Source organism: Carettochelys insculpta, chromosome 5, assembly GCF_033958435.1.
Source record: "Carettochelys insculpta isolate YL-2023 chromosome 5, ASM3395843v1, whole genome shotgun sequence".
Taxonomy (NCBI): Eukaryota; Metazoa; Chordata; order Testudines; family Carettochelyidae; genus Carettochelys; species Carettochelys insculpta.
The window spans coordinates 12,608,554-12,634,529 of NC_134141.1; the positions used below are offsets into that span (position 1 = coordinate 12,608,554).

At 40.4% G+C, this 25,976-nt stretch overlaps 1 protein-coding gene across 2 annotated transcripts in view; it reads right to left on the reverse strand.

Moving 5' to 3' along the window:
* The window catches only part of SVEP1 (sushi, von Willebrand factor type A, EGF and pentraxin domain containing 1), a 170,449-nt gene that overhangs the window by 94,202 nt on the left and 50,271 nt on the right, over positions 1–25,976 (reverse strand). For both annotated transcript variants that reach the window (XM_074994688.1, XM_074994687.1), the window contains exons 4-11: positions 19,301–19,459; positions 18,624–18,803; positions 14,184–14,363; positions 8,782–8,979; positions 6,400–6,518; positions 4,725–4,854; positions 3,202–3,309; positions 2,324–2,455 (exon numbers count right to left, since the gene is read on the reverse strand). In XM_074994688.1, coding sequence (XP_074850789.1) covers positions 2,324–2,455; positions 3,202–3,309; positions 4,725–4,854; positions 6,400–6,518; positions 8,782–8,979; positions 14,184–14,363; positions 18,624–18,803; positions 19,301–19,459 — 1,206 coding nt within the window. The remainder of the gene's footprint in view (positions 1–2,323; positions 2,456–3,201; positions 3,310–4,724; positions 4,855–6,399; positions 6,519–8,781; positions 8,980–14,183; positions 14,364–18,623; positions 18,804–19,300; positions 19,460–25,976) is intronic.

Below are 25,976 nucleotides of genomic sequence, written 5' to 3' on the forward strand. Positions count from 1 at the left end.
CAGACATAGCCAACATGGGGGATGGCAGTGCAATATCATACGCTGAACTTATAATGGAAACAGGAATCTCAACTGGCCCTCCCCCTGCGTTTTTTGGGGTGGGGGGGTCAAAGCATGAAGACAGATAGGAAATGTTAGGAAAGTGGTTTTATTACAGAAATATCAAAGCAGCAGGTGTCCGCAATGGACAGGAAGCTCCTGAAGATACTTTTGGTGGGGCTGGGGTGGGAGCTGTGGTCTGTGGCTACAGAGTTAAAGTAATTGAAGTAGTTCCCCCAAATATCTTAGCTGCTGGGGGACACTCCCCCCCAGCAGCAACAAGCCCCACTAGTCCCTTGGTTGGCTGTGTGTGGGTTTCAGAGGGCGGCCAGCTGAATTAGTACCCACGAATATCTTAGCCACTGGGGGGAGACTTGCCCCCCAGCAGCAGCAAAACCCCAAGTATCTTAGCTATTGGAGAAGACTTCCCCCTGGCAGCTGCAAGCCCCACTGGTCCCTTGCTAGGGGTGTGGAGGGGTTTCGGGGAGGGGCCAGTTGAATTAGCTCCCCCCGAGTATCTTAGCTACAGTATCTTCCCTCAGCAGCAGCAGCAAGACCCCAAAAATCTTTCCTGCCCTTGGAGCTCTAACTTCGTGCAAGCCAGGACATGGTGCTGACTGGCAACATGGTCATCACTGAATGGCAGGCACGTCCTTTTATTGGGTTGGGATGTGATGTGATCACTAACCATGTGATGTGGCTGAGTGTGGGAAAGACCCCAACTGTGTGGTGCCTGTAGGGGAGGAAGAGGGCTTCGTGCACAAATGTAAACCACTGAGAAGAAGTTTCTCGGCCTCTTACACAAGCATGACGTGACAGTTCCACACTGGCCTTTAATCGAACTTTTGAATTTGAGCTTGAAGCTATACCCATCAGGTACTGACTACATTATGATATTAATATTAGTGCTCCCTAAATCAGTCACATGGTAATATTGAGCTAACTGCCTTATATTTGAATTTATCTCGTAGTGTAGACATAGCCTGAGTGGAGTAACTCCTGATTTATGCCGGGTTATAAGTGATCAAAATCAGGCCTACCATCTTCAGATTTGGGCAGATTTTACAGCATCATTAAGATATTATTACCAAGCCGAGTTGAAGCAAATAGGTTCATGATAGTTTTAAACTTGCTAATGTTTGATGTTCAATAGCTCAGAGTTTGATATGATACCAAGTTTGAAATACCTAAGCTTAAAATATAGCCAAGTCAGAGAACAAGCCTAGTATTCTATACTATAATAGCTTTCATTCAATTTAAAAAATGGAATTATGTTTCAGCTTGAAGTCTCTCAATATTTATAATTTTAACACAACCAAGTATATATTATTCAAACTTGTCCTGTTCTGTACAACTCACAGACTGAAAATCAGGCCAAACCTTCAGATGGTATGTACAGTCCTCCGGTAATTTACTGTTTGTAAGGATTTATACAAAATTCCAGTTTACACAATATTAAATACTGCATGAATAAAATACTTTATCATGATGTAAAAGTGAGGCCCAGTTGTATGGCAGAAAAGCAGTGGGGGCCAGAGTTAAAGCTGAATTTTCAACGGTCAATCTGCGTTTCCCAGCTTCTGAGTAATTGATTTGTCTGATTGCAAGCCTGCTGGTTAGTGCTTTCTTTCCTCATTTTTTGTGTGTGCCTATCTTATATATCCCCAGACTCATGCACACATATGTATGTGTACACACAATTCTCAAAGCCAGAAAATGTTCCATTTCCTGTTAGGATATTTAGCAGCTTATTTAAAAATCTGGCTAGAGAAAGCTTTCATTCTGATGAACAAAAAGTAGAAAACATTTTAGACAATGACAAATAATTGGATATATTGCCTGACATTTATTGTATTGCTGAGTAAAACTTTTAGTGGATTTTATACCTATTTTGAACACATAGAATACATTACTCTGTAATTCCAGAGTTCTGCCATATAACATAATTGATTTTATTCATGGACATGATTTCACTGGAGTTACACTGGTGCAAAAAAGAGAGGCTGAAATGCAAAACCACATTGGTGCTGTATACAGAAATGCAATACAGAAACATGACAATTATATTATTTGCAAATTTGTTACCTGTCAGTGAATTCTTCATAGCATGGAACTTTCAGGCCCAAGGGAAATCTGCAATTTTACTATGGCTCCAAATGAAACAATTGCAGAATTCTCCTGGGTGTAAGCATTAAATACACTGATGGGGAGTGATATGTACAAATGCATTTTACTAGTATTGAATAACTGTGTCAATGGTCAGAAGACACTCAGAAACACAAACCTTTGATGATAATGTGGATCTCACATGTCCTGTTATTTCCTGAGGGGTCTGTGGCAGTGTATCGAACTGTTGTCTCTCCTTTGAGGAAGAGATCTCCAGGTGAATGACTTTTACTGATAGTCAGCGCAGCTCCTAGAGTAGTTTAAAAAAATCAGTGAAAAGTTTTTTTTCTGGCCTAATATACCGCAACCATCTCTACAGAGGCTGACTACTACAGAATGGAAAATTTAGGCTTATTAATTTTCTCAGTAACAGATGTGCCCAACCACGATAAGCACTGAGTCAAACCTCAGAGGGGTAGCCATGTTAGTCTCTGTAGCGTCACAAAAAACAAGCAGTCCTGTAGCATCCTAAAGATTAACATATTTATTTATTAGGCAATAGTCATTAATAGGACCAGTGGATGAAGTCAGTTAAGTGGGATGTGTGCCATTCCTACAAATAACAAAGATGGGGAAATTGCCGTTGTAACGTATAGGATAATTGAGATCTCTGATAAGTCCAAAGTTAAATGTGTCAACTTTGTAAATGAATTCCAATTCAGATGTTTCCCTCTGTAAACTTGTGGTAAAATCTTCTTGTAGAAGAATCGCTACTTTTAAATCCTTTATTGAATGTCCAGGGATGTTAAAGTGGTCCCCTATAATGTGTATTCCAATTCCTGATGCCAAATATGTGCCCATCCATCCTCTGGTGCAGAGATAAAGAAATGTGTTAGTCTTTAAGGTGCTGCAGGACTGCTTGTTTTCTGAGTCAAACCTGTTCAAAGTGGTCTGTTGGTAAAAATCATGACATAATCCTGAGGATGTCATGTAGGAACTGTATGGACCTAGCCACTCTTTGGCTGTTTTGTATATTCTTGAAATTCACTGTCTCACCTGAGTTGTCCGAGAACTGTGGCTCCTCCCATGTGGCTCTGTACTCATTCTCCAACACCTGAACTGGAGGCGGAGATCTGCATCTATCAATTACGGGGGATTCTACATCTAGACAAGTTGAAGAGACAGCATGAAATTTGATCACAGAACAACAGACAAGTCATGGGTCAAACTCAGAGGGGATGTGAAAGGTATTTTAAGCTGCACATGTGTAAATCTTTCTGACTGGGGGATGTTTCAGGGAAAGCTGCTGTAATGCATATGCCAAAAGAACGTAAGTGCAGCATTAGGAAAAACACCACAAGATAAATCAGGAGGAGTGGCTGCACACATTTATGTAAGTCAGAATCTGGTCCCCAGAATAATAAATTGGTAAAAGTAACACTAGCTCTGCATATAACTGAACGTCAAATTGGTACAGACTGTACACATTTGCCTATCAACCTGCACTGGATGTGTACCTTAAAACTGCCACCTACATTATTATTGCTAAAGATCTCCCACCAAGTTAGTGAAGAAGAGATACATCAGTCACATTGCCAGTTGAATGCATAATTAGAAATGCAAATGCCAGACTCTGCTATCACATACTGTTGTGTATTTCGGGAGTATTTCCTCTGCTTGAAAATGGAGGAAAACTGGTGTGGGAGAAGAATTAGGTTCAACAGAGAACAAGTCTGGCAGGTGGCATTAGAACATGCCCCACTTCATATTTATCCATCAATATCATCAAATGTTATGTATTTAGTCAACAATTTCTTTAAACTCCTCAGCCAAGCTAAATTGCAGAAGGTAGAAAGTTACCTTTCCCTCTATAAAACTAAGATAGTGTGTCCCACCATTGGTAACTTCCCAATTAACTCAGCAGGGAAATATACCCTCTTATCTCTAGACTGCAGCATGCTAAAACTAACTGGATACGGGGCGGGGGAAGGATTCAAGCAGATTGGCTCAAACAAAAAAAAATTGCACATTGATGTCAACTGTATTCACCATTCACTCGGTAAGCCTATGAAAGGGTGAATTTTGTTCATAGGACAGTTCATTGACAGAGAGAGCAGGTCTCATATACTTGGGAAAACAAATACTTGCATGATTTATTTCATTGGAAATGTGCGGTCATTTTGAAAATTCATTGTGGCTTTGGGAGACATTCAGTCTGGAATTAAAACCGATGGTCTGTGAGTAAACACAGCACACATGCCACATCCTAAGGCCTGTTCATGCTTTGACAGATTAATGCACATTATTTATAAAATGTGGGGAAACCCCAAACTGAGAATGAATGTCTCAGCTGCAGCCAGTCCAAACAGAGCATTTGACAATCCAACATTTGACAGCACTTACAACACATTATGTAAATGATGGTCTCCATTCAGCAAAGAACTTATGCACGAGAACTCAGCATGTTTAAAATTAAGTGTGTGCTTAACTGCAATGGTGAATCACAGCCTCCTTCTGGACAAAAAGAACCATTTTATCTCTGTCAGAATCCTTCCCAGGTACTTCTGAATAGCACTTACCAATAACCTTGACACTGAATGTGCAGCTCGCTTGATTGTCAGACTTGTCCACTGCTATGTAAGTGATTGCAACTTCTCCAATGGGGAAAAGAGAAGGTGGTACAAAAGCTGGAGTAACGTGAATTGAGACCTTTTAGGAAAAGATGTTTGTTATTTAAATGCAAACATGGGTCAGTAATCAAGTATCTGTATTTTACAAAATGGGAATGTAATAATAGCAATCCTTTAAAGTTAAAAATGTACATGTTCGGATGCATGTAGGTTTGATTCGCATTTACACTAAGAATGCTTTGCACCCTTTAGCAGATTACAGGGAGCATAAACTGGGCATAAATTACATTTAAACCCTTTTACTGTCATCTTCATATGACCAAAGTAATGGAGGGGATCTTAGCACAAATAAGAATCAGGCCCACACAAATGTAAGTGGCTCAGCTGGGCACCACATTTTTCAAAGGCCAGAGTTGTAACTCAGAGAACATTACTCTTTGCAAAGGTTGAAGAAAAAAATCTGCATTTGGGTACCCACACAGGCCTCCTGTTATTGTAAACATTGGGCTCCAAATTTGTGATAATTTTGAGCTCAACTAGAACATTTTCATGCAAATTTGTAAATTATTACAATAACTCATAATAAGTGTTGATGGTAAAAGACATGAAAAGGAGACAGACAGAGTGAATTAGTCCCCACAAAAAGACCTATTGATATATTTCAAGGATTTTAATGGTATGCTTGCCATGGCATTAAGCAGGCTGAAATCTCTGCTTCCCAATCTGGGACCTTGTTTAATTCTTCTGTTTAACACTGGACATGGATTGGATTATGCTAGTATCTTTGGCCTACATATTCCATCTAAATTAATATACCACCACCTATTTCAGTGAATATCGCTGGCCTCTACCTGAAGCATGACCAGGGTAAGGAAATGGAATTGCATTTATTGTATGGTGCTGAGGTGAGTTTTCACTAACCACACACAGAGGGGTTTATTTTGCCTCTGGGTGTTATGAGTTGGTTTATTTCCAGGAGAAAGGACCGGATTTTCGGAACAGATTACTAAACTCCTTCATATTCTGAAAGCTTCTTTTTCAAGTGCCAGTGTATATTTTATAAACAAGGACTCATTCTTCCTTCTGATTGCATAAATTAACTATACAAAATTCTTTGCCCATAAAACTCTGTATAGAGCAGTGTTTCTTAAACTATGCTCTGCAGAACACTGGTCTTTGGTGAACAATTTGCAGGTCTTCCATGAGCATTTTGAAAAATACACTGATGGTATATATTTTCTGTTATTAAAACCAGATAGTGTTACTTCTTCATTGCTATGGTATCTGATTAAATTACTTCATGTTGTTTTTGTTGTATATGTTTGTTTTTTTTGGTCTGACAACAATCTTTTCTCTGAAGAAAATTTTCATACGTGTTCCCCATTAAAAATTATTGTTTGATGTTCCATGGTCTCAAAAGTTTAAGAAACACTGGCATAGAGTATTCAAAACTACAGAAACCAAAGAGAAAATGCTGAATTGTTAAGATACTAAGTTTCCAGCACATCTCTCAACTTCTTCTCACCCAGAAACAAGATATTCTTATGGTTCAGAGAAATTCAGCTCTAAAGTAGCTACCTAAAAAGGACTGCATCAAAATGAAATGTGTATGTTTTAGTTCTACCTCATCTCCGGAATTATCCTTTGCTATTGGAACCTGCCAGCTAATATTAGCAGAGTTCTGATGTTCCAGAGTTGTGGCCTCAATATCGTCTGGACAGCTGATGTGTGGAGCTTCAACATCTAATAGAGAGAGAGAAACCAAAAATCAACAATGGTTACTCAGTAGGCTTCCCGCGTGCATTGTTTATCAAGGTGAGTAGTATTATTTCATTATTTCACCTGTTTGCTTTCTTCACATCTAATTTATATGCTTATACTCTGATTGCAAGCTCCTCAGGGCAGGGACTGTCTCTTATACTTTCTGTGCAGTGCTGAGCACTTTGGGTCCTTGGCCTCTACAAGATATCATACTACAAATCATATGAATAGACTGAAGGGTTTTTTTAACATGGCAGTTGCCTTTTATTAAAGCAACACATTTACGCATGAGGAATGGCTACTTTATTCCCCTGTGTCTTGATATAACGGTAGCACTGGTCATTGACTGGATTATGTTAGCATGTGACAAATGGTCCCCTCCATTTATATATATACACAACAATAGCTGCATAGTTTCAAACAGGTTCTGTACTACCTATGCAGCATGGCAAACAACTGCTAAGTTTCCAATTACTCTGACAAAAACTCAAAGCACTTTGTTATCCCCTTGGCACAGAGCCTCTCCAAACACTGTGGCTGGATTATTTTATTACTGTAGCGCTGTTTGATAAATTGTCTCTGGTCTCACTTGGCAAAGACAACAGCTTTCACCCCAAACTCTTTTATGTTCAAGGAGCTTTAAACCAGCTAAAGAACTGACACCATTTATGTCTTTGCTAGAAATATTTACTTTTCAACATGCAACTTTCAGAATTAAAATTCCATGATGAAGACTGCATACACACTGCAGATTAGCCACTACACTTACCCCTAAACTCATGCTGATGAAATTTTTCATACCAAGCATATACTTTGAAACAACTTCCAACTGTGTTTCACACCCTCCCGACCGTACTCTATAGTCAGTTCCAGTTACAAGTGAAGTTCTGAAGAAAGGCTAATAATAAGCAGTGAGTGAACAGATTATTTTGGATAAATAATCCATAATACAAATAAATAGCAAAGAGAACTAGGCAGGGATAGGCTTTGTTTGCATGAAATTCAACAGACTTCAAATATTCTCAACTTCACTGGAGAAATGTAGCCTTCAGGGGCTAAAGGTTTCTCTTATTTTAGGGGTTTTCACTGTAGAACTTGGATGCCTGGTCTCAGTACACACAATTTCATCTTGATCCACACAGCCTGGCCTACAGCCTTGTCATCTTGTGCTGTGATCCCATCAGGTATTATAAAAGTTATGCCTGGTCCATATTTGCATGGAACAGCTTACAGGACCTGGGAGGCTGCTCCTGATCCATTCGGTGGGACTCTACCCTGCAAGTTAATACTGAATCAATGCACTAGGGAACATTATGCTGCTGGAGGTGCTATGTTTAGGATAATAATAATATTGAGATTCTCATCTTTTGTGGTCATTAGCCATCACTGATTCTGTATCATTTCTGCTGTGGTGTGCTAGTGCACCTTACTATTTCAAAAAAAAACTCCTTGTCTCTCTGTTGTGAGGCTCTCCATTCAGTTTCAGATGCAGCACATTACAGAGAAAATTGCCCATGCTTTCTCAATGAGACTTTACTTTAGTTCTTTCTTGGATTTCTTTCTTTACAGTTGAAGGCATTCAAATGGAAAGCAACTGAATGAGTTGGATGTTCATGCCACTGGCCAAATTCAAACAAAAGTAATTATATTTCGCCCACCAACGTTTCCTGTGCAGCTTCAGTTAGTTACCAGCATTCTTCACTGCGTGCCCTAAAGTTTTGAACAGCATTGCAGTATGCTGTTAAACAGCTCTAGTGCCTCATTCCAGAGGCTGATCTCATATTCCGGGAAGAAACACCTTAATATGTTTCCATAGCTCTTAAGAAAACTTGAGATGAAAGGAACTACATAAATATCTCAGTGTTATTATTACTGTTACTGTATTGTCTGGTTTCACTTTGGCCACCTCCAACATGTAGGTTTTTCTCATCTTCATTCTTCCATGATCAATATAACTTTTTCTCTCAGCCACATAGCACTATAAACCCCAACAGGATATCTTGGAGGAGTCTCCAGAGGGCTGACTGATGGTGAGGTATATCATAAATGTACCCTCACGTTCTTTCTGAGCCATAAAATACATATTTAATTCTATTGCAAGGCAATGTAGGAGCAGTACATTCTGGAGACCTCTTTAATCAGGCCTTGTCTTCGATTCAAATTCATCATTATCTGTCTCTCTGCAATCCTCTTCCCCCTGAAGTTGCAACTAATCGCAAGTGGAAATTATTGTTCAGATCTATACCTTTACAAAGAGCCTTTTGGATATTTTCACTCCACTTCCCAGAAGAAGTACATCTCAGGTCTTCTCGAACTCCAGACAAGATGAACCCCCAAGGACAGCTCAACTGGCATATTGTTCCAGACTTTGATGGTGCCTGTCCACAACTTGATGGATTTACTGTCACACTCTTAGGTTTCTCAAAGATGGGGCAATGCACCTCTGCAGGAGGTAAATACACAAATGTCAGCTGATACGGAAAATTCACACAGCCAAAATTATCAGCAATTAAGAACCCCAAAATAGCACACAGAAGAGAATACGAAACTTGTTCTAAAATTCACAGCCCCAGTGATGATCTCTACCAATAAGGTATTTTTTCACCATGTCTTGTGAAAGACAAAATGTTTCAGATAAGCTGAAAAATGCTCTTATATGTATGATTGTCTTTCTGTTCAGTGAGGTATATTGTGCTTCCCACTGTGACAAGAACAGATAAAACTCAGACTGGCTTTTTATGGCTGTTTGAAATGGGTGCTGGATTCAGGGGAGTTCTTATGATTGCAGGATTTCTCTTTTAATAAAGTACAACCCATGGCAATATCCTCATGCAACAGGTTTGGCTCCACACTCCCTTGTATCAGGTCTGCTTCTTTTTTCTTATGTTCACCATTTACCATTTTTTTGCTGTTGGCATCACACAGCTTTGTCCTGTTTTGTCATCTTGTTGTCACAATACAGATGCTGCAGGGGCACTGTGAGTGGGTGTGGCACACTAGCTTCAAAGGACCATTTATACAACATCAGGAAGTGAGAATCACAGAGGCCCAACAATGTTACTAACCCCCCAAAAAAGTAATTAAAAACTTGCTTATGTCAGGTTTCATTACATGCCTAAGCACCTTTGATCCGGGGAATGGCTCATAAGGGAACCTACACCCAATTTGGGATTATTGTAGGTTGATACTGTGTAACACTGATGGATCTGGATCATCAGCAGGAGGGATGGAAGCTGTGAACGTAGAGGCTAAAGCTTTGTGCTCTACCACATGAGCTAAAGGGCATCTGGTGGTCAGACAAGGTTGTAGAGCAGAACATTCACTCTCCCTAGTACATAGCCTCAGTGCCTCTGCGGTTACACTTGACTCTGTTCAAACTGAAAATATGAACAGAAATGCAGGGAACCATGCATGACAACCAAAGAACAATCCAAGTTCAGTAAATGCTGACTATGGATTTGCACGGACCAAAAACATACCTTAATATTATGAAATATTTTGTGGTTCGGAGAGGTCAAATATTTTCAAATTGCGAGGAATTTTTTTTTTAAATTTCCAAAAATAAAATGGGGTGGGGGGAGGAGGGAGGGAAACTACTATGTTTTCACTCATGTGGTATCCTATTTTTCAGTTGAGCCCTATTTATTATTTCAGGCTGTTAGTACATTTTTTACTGTTATCATACAGAACTGGGCAAATATGGTAAAGGTGGATATTAAATTTGTATAATTAAATAATTTTCCATAATTTGCCTTGAAATATTAATAATGTCTTCCAAAATAATACCCCAGGAAAATATTAAGTATTGAATGGAATGAATTTATAACACAAAGATTCATCATAGAGTTCAACAACTTGTCATCTGCAAAGCTATTCAGAAAAGAGGATGGAAATATTTGGGACATGTGTTAAAACATGCATGATGCAAAAGTTTGCCCTGGCAGACACATCACTGGGTAGCCAGTCAAACATGTAAAAGGAGTTTGCTGAAAGAATCCCTTTGCTGAACACAACTCAGACAGGAATTTCATAGAGGACACAGAAAAAGCTTCCCAGAACATACAGAGATGGTGGCATCTTATTCACTCCTGAAATTAAATTTGATGATATAGAAAAGATTCAAGTTCAGGACAGTTAACAGCAAAACAAATAATAATTTTGTCAAGTCCTTGAAAAGCTGGCATGCCTACACAACTTATTTTAAAGAAAACATCTAAGTATTTTAAACATTTCCCATCCTTGAAAATCCCGCTTTTGAAAAGTAATGATTAATGTTTAACCTATTAATAATACTTCAATTCTTCTTGTCATTTTGACAATCTGCAGAGGCCTTGAGTGTTTACACATTCATTTTAGACAGAAAAACTGTCTTTAAACTATTTCCCCTAGTAAAAATGGTGTTAGTTTCTGGGCACTTCTTCAGAGCAAAGCTATCGACAAACTGGAGGGAATTCTCAGAGAAACAACAAAATGATCAGGGAGTCAAAATTAAAGGAGATAATTTATGAACTTGTTAGATAAGTGTCACTTTAGGGAAGGGAACACAATAACAGTGTAATGACAGACACAAAGAGGGACAGGAACTGCAGAGTGGTACAAAAGTATACACAACAGGGACTGAAGAAGAAGGTACTGAGAATGGGAAAATTTAGGTAGAATATGAAGAAAATTGGAATAGTTTTCTGGAAAAATGATGACAGTCCCAGAATTCAAGATATATTTCACTGAACTGGATACAACACAAGCCTGTACAGTAAACCTTCGAGTTACATGGGGGTTGTGTTCTTGCAACCCCAGTGTAACTCAAATTTTTATGCAAGTTGAGGGGGAGAGGGAACCAGGCTGCTGCCTGGTTCCAGGCTCCCCTGGTCTTGCAGGAGCTGGGAAACAGACCAGACCCATGGGCTGGTCCGTTTCCTGGCTCCCAGAGTGACGGGGTGCTGGGAACCAGGGGCAGCCTGGTCCCCGTCTCCCCGCTGCTTGTGGGACCCAGGAAAATGACCAATCCACCATGGCTGGTCAGATTCTTGGCTATTTCTCCTTGCCTTCCTCCAGTGGCGCGGCTGACAGCTGCGCTGGTGGGGGAAGGCAGAGAAAAGGCTTTTAACTTGCCTATCTGCCTGCCGCTGTGAGTAGCTAGGCATGTTAAAAGACTTCCCCATGATTTCCTCTAGCCACATGGCTTTCGGCCTGATGGCTGCACAGCTTGGAGAAGACCGAGGGAAGCAACCTTTCGTGTGCCTCGCTGCTTTCTACATCATATATGCCATGGCGTCCCAACAATGCTCACACACTTTGTATATTGGGCAAACTGCAAACTCTCTTCCCCCAAAAATGAATGGACATAAGGCAGACATGAAAAATCTCCAAATACACAACCTTGTCAACCAGCACTTTAATGGAGTGGGCTATTCTGTTAAAGACCTAAGAGTTTGTGTTCTGGAGAAAAGAGACTTTAACAACCGTCTACAGAGAGAATGTTCGGAAGTAACATTCGTATTCAAATTCGACACACTAACGTGGTTTGAACATTCAAGGGACAGCAATTACGTGACCCATTATAAGGACTCTTTCGTATACTTTGATGTTTGACCTAAAACTTACTTCCCCACCCGACACCCACCTCTCTCTCTGCTCTTCTATCTGATTTGTCAACCTTGATAGCAATTTTTCTGATTTGTCAACATTCACAACAATTTTTGGACCTCTGTGCTTTATATATTGAGTCTGTTCTGGTCAGGATATAGATCTGAAGAAAGGGGTCTGTCCCACGAAAGCCCATCATCTAATAATTTTTTTTTTGTCTTAAAAGAGCTACATGACTGCTTTTTTGTTTTGGTTAAAACGAGTTATGTGCAACTTGAAGCTGCGCATTTCGAGGGTTTACTGTATACATAGCAGTCCTGGATTGTTAGAGAAAAGGTCTGGATGGCCTAATAGATCCTTTTCATCCTGCAATTCTACTGGTCTTCTGATCTTAGGGGTCCAGTTCCTTAGCTGTTATAAACTCCCTTGGCTCCACTGACTTCAGCTGAGCTACAGTGATTTATACAGATTTGGGATCTGATCCAATAAGCCTGGATTTAAAAGGGTTCATATAGGAGTGTAATTGGATCCCCTCAGTCTATGATTCTGTGAGCGTATATGATGTAAAATAATTTAGCACTGGATGGGGCAGAATTTGATCTCAGTTACTCATGCCAATGAAAACACAGTGTGAAAATCTAACATACAAGAGAGCAGAATCTGCCCCACGTGTGTAAACAGGAAGCTGACTGACACCAAGTGAGTCGAGTACACAGATCATAAACTAACAAGGGAATCTTGATCTAATGCACAAAAAGAATAATGCGCAGATGGACACTAACTGATCTCTCTCTCTCCCCCCCATCCCTTTAAACACAAACCTTGGTGACGAAGACAGGCCATACACATTTAAAAAGGTGGGCACTAGATGGCATCAGTGCCTTTGGCATCAATGCCTTTGGCATCAATGCCAACTAATTTTGCACTCCTGCAATAATCACGTGCATTATATAGTACAAGCAGATGAACATTTCCTGATGTGCATTACATTTAAGACTCTGGCTACAATAAGAGAGGAATATGAATACCAGAAGTAAAGGGATAAAAGAGATTAGTGGTGGGAAAATACTTTTTGCAAGTTAGAAAGGCCCCTAACAAACCAGAATAACTGTTATAACACAGCATTAGTGAGGCCATTACTGGAATGCTACATCCTGCCTGGACACCCACACATCCAAAAGGATGTTGACAAATTTGAAAGGGTTCAGAAAAGAGCTGCAAGTATGATCTGAAATTTGGAAACCATGATTTACAGCAAGAGACATAAAGAGAAAGTATTTTCAGATTACCCAGAGAAGGTTAACCTGATCACAGCCTAGAAGTACCTAAACTGGGAAATATTTACAACAGTACATGCTTCCTTCATCTAGCAGAAAACAGCATAATGAGATCCAATGGTTGAAAGCTAAAGCTAGACAAATTCATACTAGACACAAGGAGCACGTTTTTAATAGTGAGAGTAACAATTTATAACATCAGCAAGGAGTACAATTTTTTAGAATGTGCTATTAGGACTCTGGTTAGCATTTGCATGACCCTTCAATCATCCTATGAGTAGAATTCCATATCTAGAATAAGTGAGGTGGGGTGGTCTATACAAGTAACCTCTGAACACAGCCATGGTAAGTGCAAGCTTGATTTTTCAGATAACGCTTTCTGCAATGAGACAATCAAAGGAAATTATTACCATGGATTTTTGGGGCCATCCAGAACGAAGTAACTCAGAAATCCAGCAAAAACTTTCATATAAGCTGCCTGATAATGCAGAAAGAGTCAAACTACAACCGACAGCATGAGGCACCCTTTCGACATACAGTGATTATACTTCAATTCCATTGTAAAATGAAGAAATGACCGAACCTCTATTGACAAAGTAAATCCTCCAGTAATAATCTTACAATGGCATTGCAGGGCCCAGGCTTGCTCTTCTGAAATTAGACAATGTTCCTATTGATCTGGGAGCAAGATTGGGCTCATAAGGTAAATGCTTTCCTTTCCCGTGACCAATCTATCCCCACAATATGGTTCTTTATGAACAGACACAAGATGAAAGAAACATACCCACACACATTGGCTCACTTCCATCCCACTGAGAGTTCCCTTGACAGGTGAGTTTGGCATTTCCCTCCAGTTCATAGCCCTTATCGCAGGTCACAAAACACACGGTCTTGTAGGCGATATCACCTGATGAGCAATTAATTCGCCCATTTTTAGGTGTGTGAAGTTTTGGACACGTTCGAACTGCAAATGGGAAAACAAACATGTTAATGTTTTTACCATAAACCCAAGGAAAACCAGGCAGTTTAAAGGCCACTTCTCAACCCCCGTGTCACTCAAAAAGATACTGTGAAAATAGCCTATTGGTAATCTGGGCTTAGAAGTAGAGCCAATATTTGCAAAAGCAACTAGTGATTCTGCGTGCTTATGTTGAGACAATTTACCAGGGATGTTGGAAGTCAAGGTGCAGGGATTGGGGAGCAGGGGTTCTACAACACCCCCTAGCCTGATGTGGTTTCCATTATATACAGGGTTTCCAGTTGGGTTCAAGTGCTCTCACCACCCCTACTCTAAAAATTGTCCCATCATCCCTGCACCTGAGGTGGGGCTTTTAAGCCTTTCTGAAAATCAAACCACTTTAAGATGTCACAAAGGAAATCTGGGTCAATAGTTAGTCAAAGATGCTCTATTCTGAAGAATTCCAATAGATTAGTAAGACATGATTTCCCTATAGAGAAACTATGGGGAAATCATGAAACTATGAGAAACTATGGTTTCTTTATAGGGAAATCATGTCTTACTAACTTATTGGAATTCTTTGAAGGGGTTAACAAACATGCACACAAGGGCGATCCAGTAGATATAGTATACTTAGATTTCCAAAAAGCCTTTGACAAAGTCCCTCACCCAAGGCTCTTGTGTAAATTAGGTTGTCATGGGATAAGAGTTCAGATCCTTTCTTGGATTGAGAACTGGTTAAAAGACAGGATACAAAGGGTAGGAATAAATGGTAAATTTTCTGAACAGAGAAGGGTAACGAGTGGTGTTCCCCAAGGGTCAGTCCTAGGACCAATCCTATTCAACTTTTTCATAAATGATCTAGAGAAAGGGGGAAGACGTGAGGTGGCAAAGTTTGGGGACAATACTACACTATTCAAAATAGTCAAGACAAAAGCAGACTGTAAAGAACTTCAAAAAGTTTTCCCCAAACTGAGTGATTAGGGAACAAAATGGCAAATGAAATTTAATGGGGAGAAGTGTAAAATAATGCATATTGGAAAAAATAACTCCAAGTGTACATTCAATATGATGGGGGCTAATTTAGCTACAACTAATCAGGAAAGAGATGTTGGGGTTATTGTGGATAGTTCTCTAAAAACATCCACGTAGTGTGCAGCGGCAGTCAAAAAAACAAATAGGATGTTAGGAATTATTAAAAAAAAGGGTAAAAAATAAGAGAAAGAACATTTTACTGCCCTTTTATAAAACTATGGTACGCCCAGATCTTGAATACGGCTTATAGATGTGGTCTCCTTGTCTCAGAAAGATATTTTGGCATTAAAAGGTTTAGAAAAGGGCAACTAAAATGATTAGGGGTTTGGAACAGGTCCCATATGAGGAGAGGTTAAAGACACTGGGACTTTTCAGTTTAGAAAACAGGCGACTGGGAAGGGATATGATAGAGGTCTATAAAATCATGATCGATGTGGAAAGGGTGAATAAAGAAAAGTTATTTACCTGTTCCCATAATATAAGAACTGGAGGATGCCAAATGGGTAGCAGGTATAAAACTAATAAAATTAAGTTTTTACACAGCACACAGTCAACCTGTGGAACTCCTTGCCAGAGGAGGCTGTGAAGGCTAGGACTACAAGATAGTTCAAAGAAGACCTAGATAAATTCATGGACGTTAGATCCATAAAAGGCTATTAGCCAGAGGATAGGAATGCTGTCCCTGGCATCTGTTTGTCAAAGGCTGGAGATGGATGGCAGGAGACAAGTCGCTTGATCCTTGTCTTTGTTCCACCCCCTCTGGGGCACTGTCCACTGTCGGCAGACGGGATGCTGGGCTAGACAGACCTTTGGTCTGACCCAGTAACGGCCATTCTTATGTTCTTACACTCTTCAAAACACCCTGTGAGGCAGGGAAGTACTATTAGCTCCATCAGCAGATGGGGAACTGAGGCATGGACAAGTCACTAATCTGTACAGCAGGAATGTGTAGCAGAAAAAGAACCAGAATCCAAATGGCAGCCTAGTGCCTTAACCACAAAACCATCCTCTTGATGGGAGGACTATCAAGCTGGCACTTTCCAGAGTCACTAAAAATCCGCATAAATGTACATTAAAATACACCCTGTTGGCCTTTGCAATTTTGTTATGGTACATTCTTCTTGATTAGATGGCTGTTTTGCAATTGGACAGTATTTAGCTTAATTTTATACTACCCTCTGCTAATTGCAGAAGATGTGTCTGTGAGCCTGAGCATCGCTTATCACACTTATGACACATTTCAGCTAAGTAGCACAAAAGTGCCAAAACGTTGACTGTTTTATGCAAAATCCTAAAGCAGTGTTAGGAATTAAAATCCATTGGTGCCCTTTCATAATTGACATGATAAAATACTGTTAGGATTAATGAGACAGCCCATGAAGTGTGCCTTTGATCTTGCTCTCTTCTACAGCACAAATTCTTGTATGAATGGAGAACAGCAGACAAAGCATATGCGAAAGTTGGACTTTTTTTTTTAAATTAGAAATTTCAACATGATGTATTCTGCTTGAAAAAAAAATAAGGGAGATCCTCTAGAAGCTTCAAAGGAAATTAATATCACGTGAAGATAAAAGCCCAAAGCAGAAGGCTAACTTCTTTTGCCACTTTAAAGCCAAATGCTTCATTAAAAGGAACTTGTGAATCACCTTGCTGAAAAACACACCCCTTAACCGAAAACCAGAAGACAGAATAGCTTATCTTCCAAAAGTGAGTATGTGGGGGAGAGACTCGAGGCATTACATGCCTGAAGGTGTTGCAGTTCTCTCTGTGGAGCTACTGTAGATGGTTAGAATGAAAATTCCACAGTCCTTTCTCTATGCTTTGGGGCACGCTCTCTCCAGCTTTTTCATTCTGATCACTCCTTTGTAAGACCGATAGTCTCGTGGGGGACCTGCTTTCACAATCCTCCAAGCAGCCCACAGCTGGATTTTCAAACTATTTCACTCTGCAGCTTGCTGGTGCAAAAAAAGATTAAATCCCGTGGATTTTGCTTCCCTCTCCCAAAGTCCTGACAACTTTCTTCCCCCCGCCCCCCACTGCAAGTTCTCATGCCTTTCAGGGCAACTGTAAGTTGCAGAAGGAGAGAAAGTTTGGCAGCATTCAGCATTAGACTATGCAGCAATGTGCTATGCAAATTAAGGTGGGTTGGCATGTTAAGCATGTTTCAAAGTGTGGCTGTTCTCTAGCTCTGTCCATTTCACTTGTCCCCACCATGCATCCTTTCCCTAAGAGTAACAATATCTGCCTACCAGCCACTGTGTGCCTGCAAGCTTCTTTGTCTCTGAATGGGCTGTGGAAGGTGGGAGAACAGTCTCAGTCCATAAGTACCTGTAGAGGGCCAGAAAGGAATCCCACACCCCTTGTAGCACAGCTGGCTAAAGTGTCTTGCATGTGCGCTGGCGGGACTGGCGGGTGGACACCTTCGTCTGAAACACCACATATTAGGCAACAGCCAGCAGCAAGATGGAACTGCATTCTAATCCACTAAAGCAATGTTCAAACTTAGTTATTAGCACCCCAGGAGTCCCTCGTTGGATAAATACTCTTTTTTTCAGCCCCCTCCCTATTCCCAGTCATGGCATCTTCAATCACTCCTTCTGATTATCTCCCTGCCAGTTAATATATCCTCACATTGAGTCTCCAGAAAATACTCGTTCTTCAATGGAACCACAGTCAAAACTCTTCTGAGATTATACATGTGTCCTGGAACTTTTAATTTTTTTCCATTCACCTAGTAAACCCAAGGATTATAAAGCAAAAATTTGCAAAGAATATTTATTAAGTTTATGCCCCCCAGGATCCAGTGCCAACACGCATCTAATCTATCAGATGAATCCCTCCTGGGTATTCTAAAACCCTCATCCTGCAAACCCTTTTACATTAACCCTAACTTTATTTACAACCTTAACTTCATTCTGGCAGTTCCATTGCTGTCACACAAGTGGAGCTAGTCCTAGACCAGACAAGTGTGTAAAAGAGAACAATGCAGAATGTTTACCATGGTTTGGCTCTCTAGCAGTTTATATCACTCTGAATTTCTTACTGAAGGTGTTCTTCCCCAATTGGAGTAAATCAGAAGTTAAAATACACAATATGAGGTTTTCCTGTAGAATATCCTTCATTTGGACTTTACAAGGACTCTCAACCAGCAACAGCAACAAATCTCAAACCCTCATTAACAACAAAATGACTTGTGTCAAAAGTTTTTTTCCAAAGAAATGGCTTTCATACCTCTGCATGTGGACCCTGAACCAGACCACAGGCCATTTGGCTGACAAAGCCGTATGCTGCTTCCAACTAGATCAAATCCTGCTTTACATCGGATTCCACAGGCAGCGTTGAAGTAGTTGTTGCAGACGTTCTGGATGAAGTAACCATTTTCAGGGGGTTGCAGCTCAGGACAATGGACAACTAATCAATCATACAAGAACAGGATCAGAGACTCCAGAAGCATTACTTTCACTGTATTTCCCACTCAGCTTGCTTATGTCTTTAATTTGACTGTTTTTTTTTTTTAAATACAGGGGCTATGGTTTTGAGGGCAGTCACATGAAACACTGAACGTAAGAACATATTAACAGCCATACATGGTCAGACCAAAAGTCCACCCAGTCCACCACCATGTCTTCCGACAGTGGCCATTGCCAGGCACCCCAAAGGGAATGAACAGGACAGGTAATCATCAAGTGATCCATCCCCTGTTGTCCATTCCCAGCTTCTGACAAACAAAGGCTATGGACCCCACCCCAACCCCTCCTGGCTAATAGCCACTGATGGACCTATCTAAACCCCACAGATGCATGACCAACTCATTTACAGCTAATCAGTCCACCAAGGGCTATGATTACAACGTCTGTGTGTCCGAATGTGCCTTCCATCTCCACCCATCTCTGTTCAGACAGACTTACGCTCACAGGTCTGTCCTGAAGCACGATACCCATCCTTGCAGACACAGTCCTCAATAGAGGTACTTCCAGGGGGAGAGGTGTGGTTCTCATCAGGACAAGAGATGCATGTGCTGATTCCACCAGGTGAACCTTCAGGCTTATAAGTTCCTGACGGGCAAGCTATCAAATAGAAGAAGGAAAGGTGAGAGACTGCATCCTTTCTGAAAGATCCCTGGACTCTGATTTTAGTAAGGACTTTCCGAAGCACACTTCAGTTTTAGTTATCTTGAGGTGTAATGAAGACCAAGTTGCATGATTAATTGCTGCTACACTTTAGTTGCTCCCCTTCCTCCTCCGTTTATTTCTCATTAATTCAAATACTAAACAGGACGTTTGTCTCCCATGTAGGTCTATAAAGTTACTAATGCACATAAGGTCTAAACCAAAGCCCACTGAACTCAGCAGAGATCTTGCTGTTGACTTCAGCAGGTTTTGGATGCACGACATAATTTACTCTCTACTTAAGGAGCCGCACTCTGGTTATACATTTGTGTAACTTCACAGACATCATGGAGTTACTTGTGATTTATACTTGTATAAATTAGACCAGAATTATGACCACAGTTTCCAAAACATACCAAAATGAGGATCAGGCTCAATCAATAAAAGTTCTTGGCATACTGAATTCATAGAATCTGTCATCTGACTTCATGATTTAGAAGTTATGCTATACATACAGTGTGAATCATTGCACCTGGAGCAATTCATCAAAACAATTGCTCCACAAAGCCTTTAGTTTATACTCCAGAATTTTAACTGCATATGTGTATCCACGTGTGCAAATGTATTTAAGAAACAGACAGAGAACACAGAAAAAGATGGGTTAACTGAGGCAGAAACAGCAGGAGGTAGGATAGTCCAAGTGTTAAGGCATTAATCTGGGATTTTAATGAGCAGAGTTTAATGCCTTACTTTACCACAGACTACCTATTTGACCTTGGACAAGTCACTTAATCTCTCTTTCTCCATTAACCAATCTGTAAAATGGGATAACAACACTGTCCTACCTCACAAGGGTGCTGTGAGTATGCACACACTAAAGATTGTGAGGTATCCACACAGTATTGCAATGGGGCCATTGTCCCTCAGACTACATTCCCTCTGAGATGCCTACTACTTCCTGAGCTATGAGACTCATGAAAAGTTGTATTGGGATGGCATCCCTAGCCTCCTTTTGCCAGGAGCTGGGAATGAGCAACAGAGGATGATGATTTGCCTTGATGATTGCCTGTTCTATTCATTCCCTCTGGGGCACCTGGCACTGGCCACTGTTGGAAGACAGGATACTGGGCTTGATGGTCTTTTGATCTGACCAATATAGTCATTTTTATGTTATTTGTATCAGTGCAAAGTGGATGCAAACAGACCAGTCTGATTTAGTAGTGTCTTACTGCCCCTTTGCAATGACATAAATGGCTGCATTAGGTACAGGACAATGGAGAATCTGGCTTTGTAGCTTTCAGAGAACTGTGTCCAATCTTAAATACTTTAATAAATATCTTTTGTTTATAGCACCAAATCTTTCTTGTGTTTTTCAAGTATTAGAGACTTAATTTCTGAAGGTTTCAGATTGTGCCTATATCTTTCTTTTTGACAGAACTGGATAAATTCTATACTTTGAGGCTATGTCTAGACAAGAGCGATTTGTTGACAGAAGTTTTTGTTGGAAGATATTTTGCAACAAAACTTCTGTCGACAGATCGTATGCAGACGGCCCAAGCAGATCAAAAGAGCAATCTGCTCTGTTGACAGAGAATGGCCAGACTGTTGGACTGTTCTACTGCCAAAATGGCCAACCTAAAGCACAACAGACAGGATTGCTCGGTGTCCCAGAAGCCCCTTCTGCCATCAGAAGGATCCCCGCAACATGCAGACTGACTTTTTGTTGACAGATCTCTGTCGACAAAGGCATTCTTCCTCATGGCGAACCAGATACACCTGTCAACTAAAGTGCTGCATTCTGTCGACTTACTATCAATAGAATGCCCTTGGGAATCTGGACACTCCATAGATTTTGTCGACAAAAACCTCTAGTCTAGACACAGCCTGAGTGAGTTTAAAGGTAAATACTGGGGCAGTTGTCTCATTAGAGCAAACAGCTGTCTCCTCTCCTATAACTCATGCACTCAGCTGATCACCAGCTAGTCATCCACCTCTGGTGAATTATGCATTGAAAATATAACTTAGAAGATTTGGAGTTTTAGTTCACTGAACATGGTCAATTCTTGAATATATTCCACAGCTGTTTTTCCTTTCTCTCTTTCTTACCTTTCTTTTCTTTCCTTTGCAGCTTCAATTTCATACTAGGTGATAAAATGATCTAAGGGTGCAAAATATGCACGATGCAGTTCAGTGTGTTGCAAGCTGTCTTGCTGGGTCTACATTGTAGGACAGCTCTTTAAAATTCCAAATAAAAGTATCCAAATAAAAAAGGAATTAAAGATCAAAATTTTTTAGAAGGTCAATTTGTGTCTTGCTAGGGGAAGACCAGAAGGCAAATTTACTCACAACTGGAGCAGGGATTCTTTTTTTAAGTGATTTTTGAAAATACACTTTCAAAAATGTCATTTAATTACATCATATTTTTGCAGTCAGCCACTGCTAGTTCCCTTGTGACTTCATTAAAAAGAAAGACACTTTTTTATGAGAGCATAAAAATGAGCAAGAGCATGCCATCCACTCTATTGTCAGGATCTTTACTGATATTGCATAGAAATAGTTTTAACAAACATTCAACTGTTTTTCTCCTGAATGCCAATGATATCCGTCCAGATAAAGCTTCTTAGAAAAATTAAATCTTTATCACTGCAAATGAACAATTTTGTTGTACAATTACCCTTCAATGCTAACTACAATTCAATTAAATTGCCTTTGCTCCAGTATTCACGGCATAGTCAACTTGTTATAATGGAAATTGCCTTACCTTGTGCAATAATAGAACCCCAACAATTCTCTGAATAGCCTTCCTGGCAGAGGTAAGTGACTAACCCAATATCGACATGATTTTCATATTCAGGAATTTTAACAGACCTGCATTTTTAGCAGCAAGACAAGTTAACCATTGGCACAGATCACCAAGGCATGTGGTGGCTTCTCCAGAAATGGGGAGTCTCTAAACTAACACTAGAGAGCTTTCTAAAAGATGTGCATTAGCCTAGGTCCACCACATCCTTGACTGGATTCTATGCAGGATCCACTGGGTGAGAGATTCTGCAGCCTATGTGCAACAGGAGGTCAGACTACGTGCTCATAATGGCCCTTTCTGGCTTTGGAGCAGTAAACAACATTCCAATCAGAATGTCTTCAAAAGGACACTCCTCCGATAATCTCAAGGAAACTCCCTTTTATACTTTGGGGTGGGGAGGGTTGTTCCAGTGACTCTTTTATTCTTCTCACCTGGCTTGAGCAGCTCAGGGCAGGGTTTGTTAACTGGCTCTCCCATCCTGTCTGTTTAAATATCTGGCCATTATATCTACCCGAACAATGACTTCCAAGTTGGTGACCTGTCTTCTCCCTTCATCTTAGGGCACTATAACTGCAAACGCTCCCTCCTGGGCCCCTTATTGAGTCTGTCAATTCCCATTAAGTTGGAGATAAGCTCTGAGAGCACCAGACCATTAGGAAACCTGTTCTGACACAATTCAAATAACAGTTTCTGGTCAGGCTAAGTACTGCCATTATGGCCTCACCTTTAGGTTCAAATTGGACTGTGTTTTGTTGACTAATAATTTTAATTTATTCCTTTGTGACCACCATGCCAACCAACACACAGCCAGCAGTGCCTGCTCAGGTGAGTCACAGAGGTGTAAAAGAAAAAGCAAGCTGGCCAACTATTTTGGGGTGCCCTGCCATCTGTGTGGGAAAACTTGCTCAGAGCAAGTCTTATGTCAAAGCTACCAGTCTTAAAATTTCAGATCCTGCAAAAAGACATGCCAACCAACAGTTAATTTGCAAATAATTTGGGAGTTTTCCATTTAAAGGAAATTCGAAGGATCAACCATCTTGTGTGAAGAGCTAGTACTTGTATTTTAGAAAGAATTGTTCCCTTGAAGTTAGGTGAAACAAAACCATAAGCAAATAATTTTATTAATTAATTAATTAAATAAATAAATAAATAAATAAATAAAAAGAACAGCCAGATACATGGCAAGTCCATTTTTAGCAGAAGTTTCAAAACTGAAAAATGCTCACAATGGGGTTTTGCCAGCACAGTTGCACGGGACTTCTGACATTGCTAAGGGAGTTTCTTCCCATTGGAAAAGCTATCACCACCAAGTAGTCTTGCCTTCATTATAACTGAAACAATTCCTTCTGTGACAGGACTTCTCCCACTCTTGTTCCAGGTGCAGAATTCTCAACAGTGTCCGGATACAAGCCTCACTCTTTACACATTTCACACACGCAAGCACACACTGATCACAAACTTCTCTGAGTCTTATATGGCCACCAGTCTCTAACCAAAATAGCCCATCAGTATGATGTATAGGTTGAACACAAAAATCACCTCAGGCCCGGGCCCTGCTGCAACAGACTACACAGGGTTTGTGTGGCAACTGGGGATAGCCTTCTGTTGCAGAGTTATGATTGTCCCAGGATGCTGGCTCCATCATCTACCTGTTAAATTTTCAAACAAGAACCTTCATGATTTCTCCCATGCTCCCCCTCATGCTTGGGAGAAGCTCTGCTGTAAACATCCACAAAGCTTGAGATCACTGTGTAAAGCTTCTAAACCCTCCTTAAAGTTCTCCTTTGCTACAAGGCCCACACAAAACCTGAGAACACATAGACTGCTGGTGTGCTGAGGCCAGAGACATACTGACCAATGTTATCTCATTGTTCCCCTGTGCGTCTCCATCTACCTGTGTCCACATACTTCTCGTGTTATAGTTAGACTGTAAGGTCCCAGGGACAAGGACGGTCTTTTTGTGCTGTGTTTGCAAAGCACCTAGTATAATGGGGTCCTAGGCCAGGACTGGGGCTCTGAGGTGCTATATAATACTATAAGTAATAAATAGTGTTTTAGTCACATACCTGTTTCCATCAACTCTGCTTGCAACAACTTCTGGGATGGAGGCTGAGAGGTGTGAAGGGGAGGCTTAGAGCATAAATTGTGGTCTTGTTTATATGGCAGTAACTCTAAGAAAATTCAGGGCCTGATTCTCATTCACTACTCTGGCAATAAAAAGGGGCCTTCAACTAAGCATAAGTGGGCCTTAGTGTTAATGAGAACCAGACCCTTGGCATAATTTTTAAGCAGAAGGGATCCCTTTAACTGGACATGGCACTGATGAAGATGTAGTGCTCGACCTGAGATCTCTTTATGTTATGATAACGTTATATAAGTACCATTTACAATTAAAGAGATCCCTTCTGCTTAAAAATTATACCCAGGGTCTGATTCTCATTTACACTAAGGCGTTGTTCAGTCACTGCCCATGTCAAGAGAATGGATTGGATACTGAAAGGTCTTTGATGACTATAACTGCACAAGACCTACAGAGAAAGAGTTTCAGTAACGGAGAACAATCTGAACACCACCCCCCATCTCTGTATAAATAACACAAAAGATGTTTGCAGCAGAACATCAACGGGGACAAGTAAAAGAAGCTAGTTTTAGAAACTACACCTAAGAGTTCTGCAGTCATTATTTTTTTTCTTTTAAAAATACTTTTTCTGATAACCGGACATGTATTCCCATTGCTTACATGACACAGTCATTTTGCACAGGGCACTTCACAGTGAAATTATGTGCACCTTCTCTGTCCAGATCACTGTGGTTTAATTGACAGTAGTATTCTTTCTTTAGGTTATAAAGAGTACCATATCTATTGCCAAGCATTAATCTAACCTTAGTGATCCTGGCATCTTGAGGTGCCAACTGGCTGGGCTGTTTCCCCTACATTATTTCTTTATGGAGATGGACAGCAACCAGATAGCGGATCACACTGTCCTACTACTACTTTCTGCTCCATCAGTAGGATTGGAAACACTCAGCTCCTGTTGTTGGTGAGTTGTACTTTCCTTCCCCAGAAGACCAGGAGATGACAGGCACCAGGCCACCAAAGGGAATAACCTATTAATACAACAGCCATAACACCACTACTGGTAAAGGAGTTATAGAACAACAGCCTGACTTGTCTCTGCTTTTTCATCCACATATACACTTTCCTTGAACAAACAACTAATTCCCTCAAAGAAAGTCCCACATGCCGTGTATTTCAGCAGGTGTGTTAGTCCTGATTTCCTCCTGTGTCAGAGAGAGAAGAATCTGATTCAGTGATTAGAATATTAATTAAATGGATTTCACACAGTTTAAAATGTAGAATTTCTTCAGTTAACTAAATTACATTTCATAAGTAATCCCTAGAAATAACTGCACTTTCCAAATGTGATGCTAATAAGGGATCAGATTAAAGATTTACCTGTTAGTGGGTCTGACAGCAATCTGCTTTGCACTCTCTTTTAGGAACTTTCTAATATACACTTAATAGACACTTATCTGTCCAAAATGAACCTCAGCTATTTAGACATTGAACACTCTCCCTACGTGATGTACATCCAAGCACCTTTACTTCTCAACTCCACTTGGCTGAGTGGAGAATCAGTGGGCAATGTAAAAACCCACTTTTGCACAAAG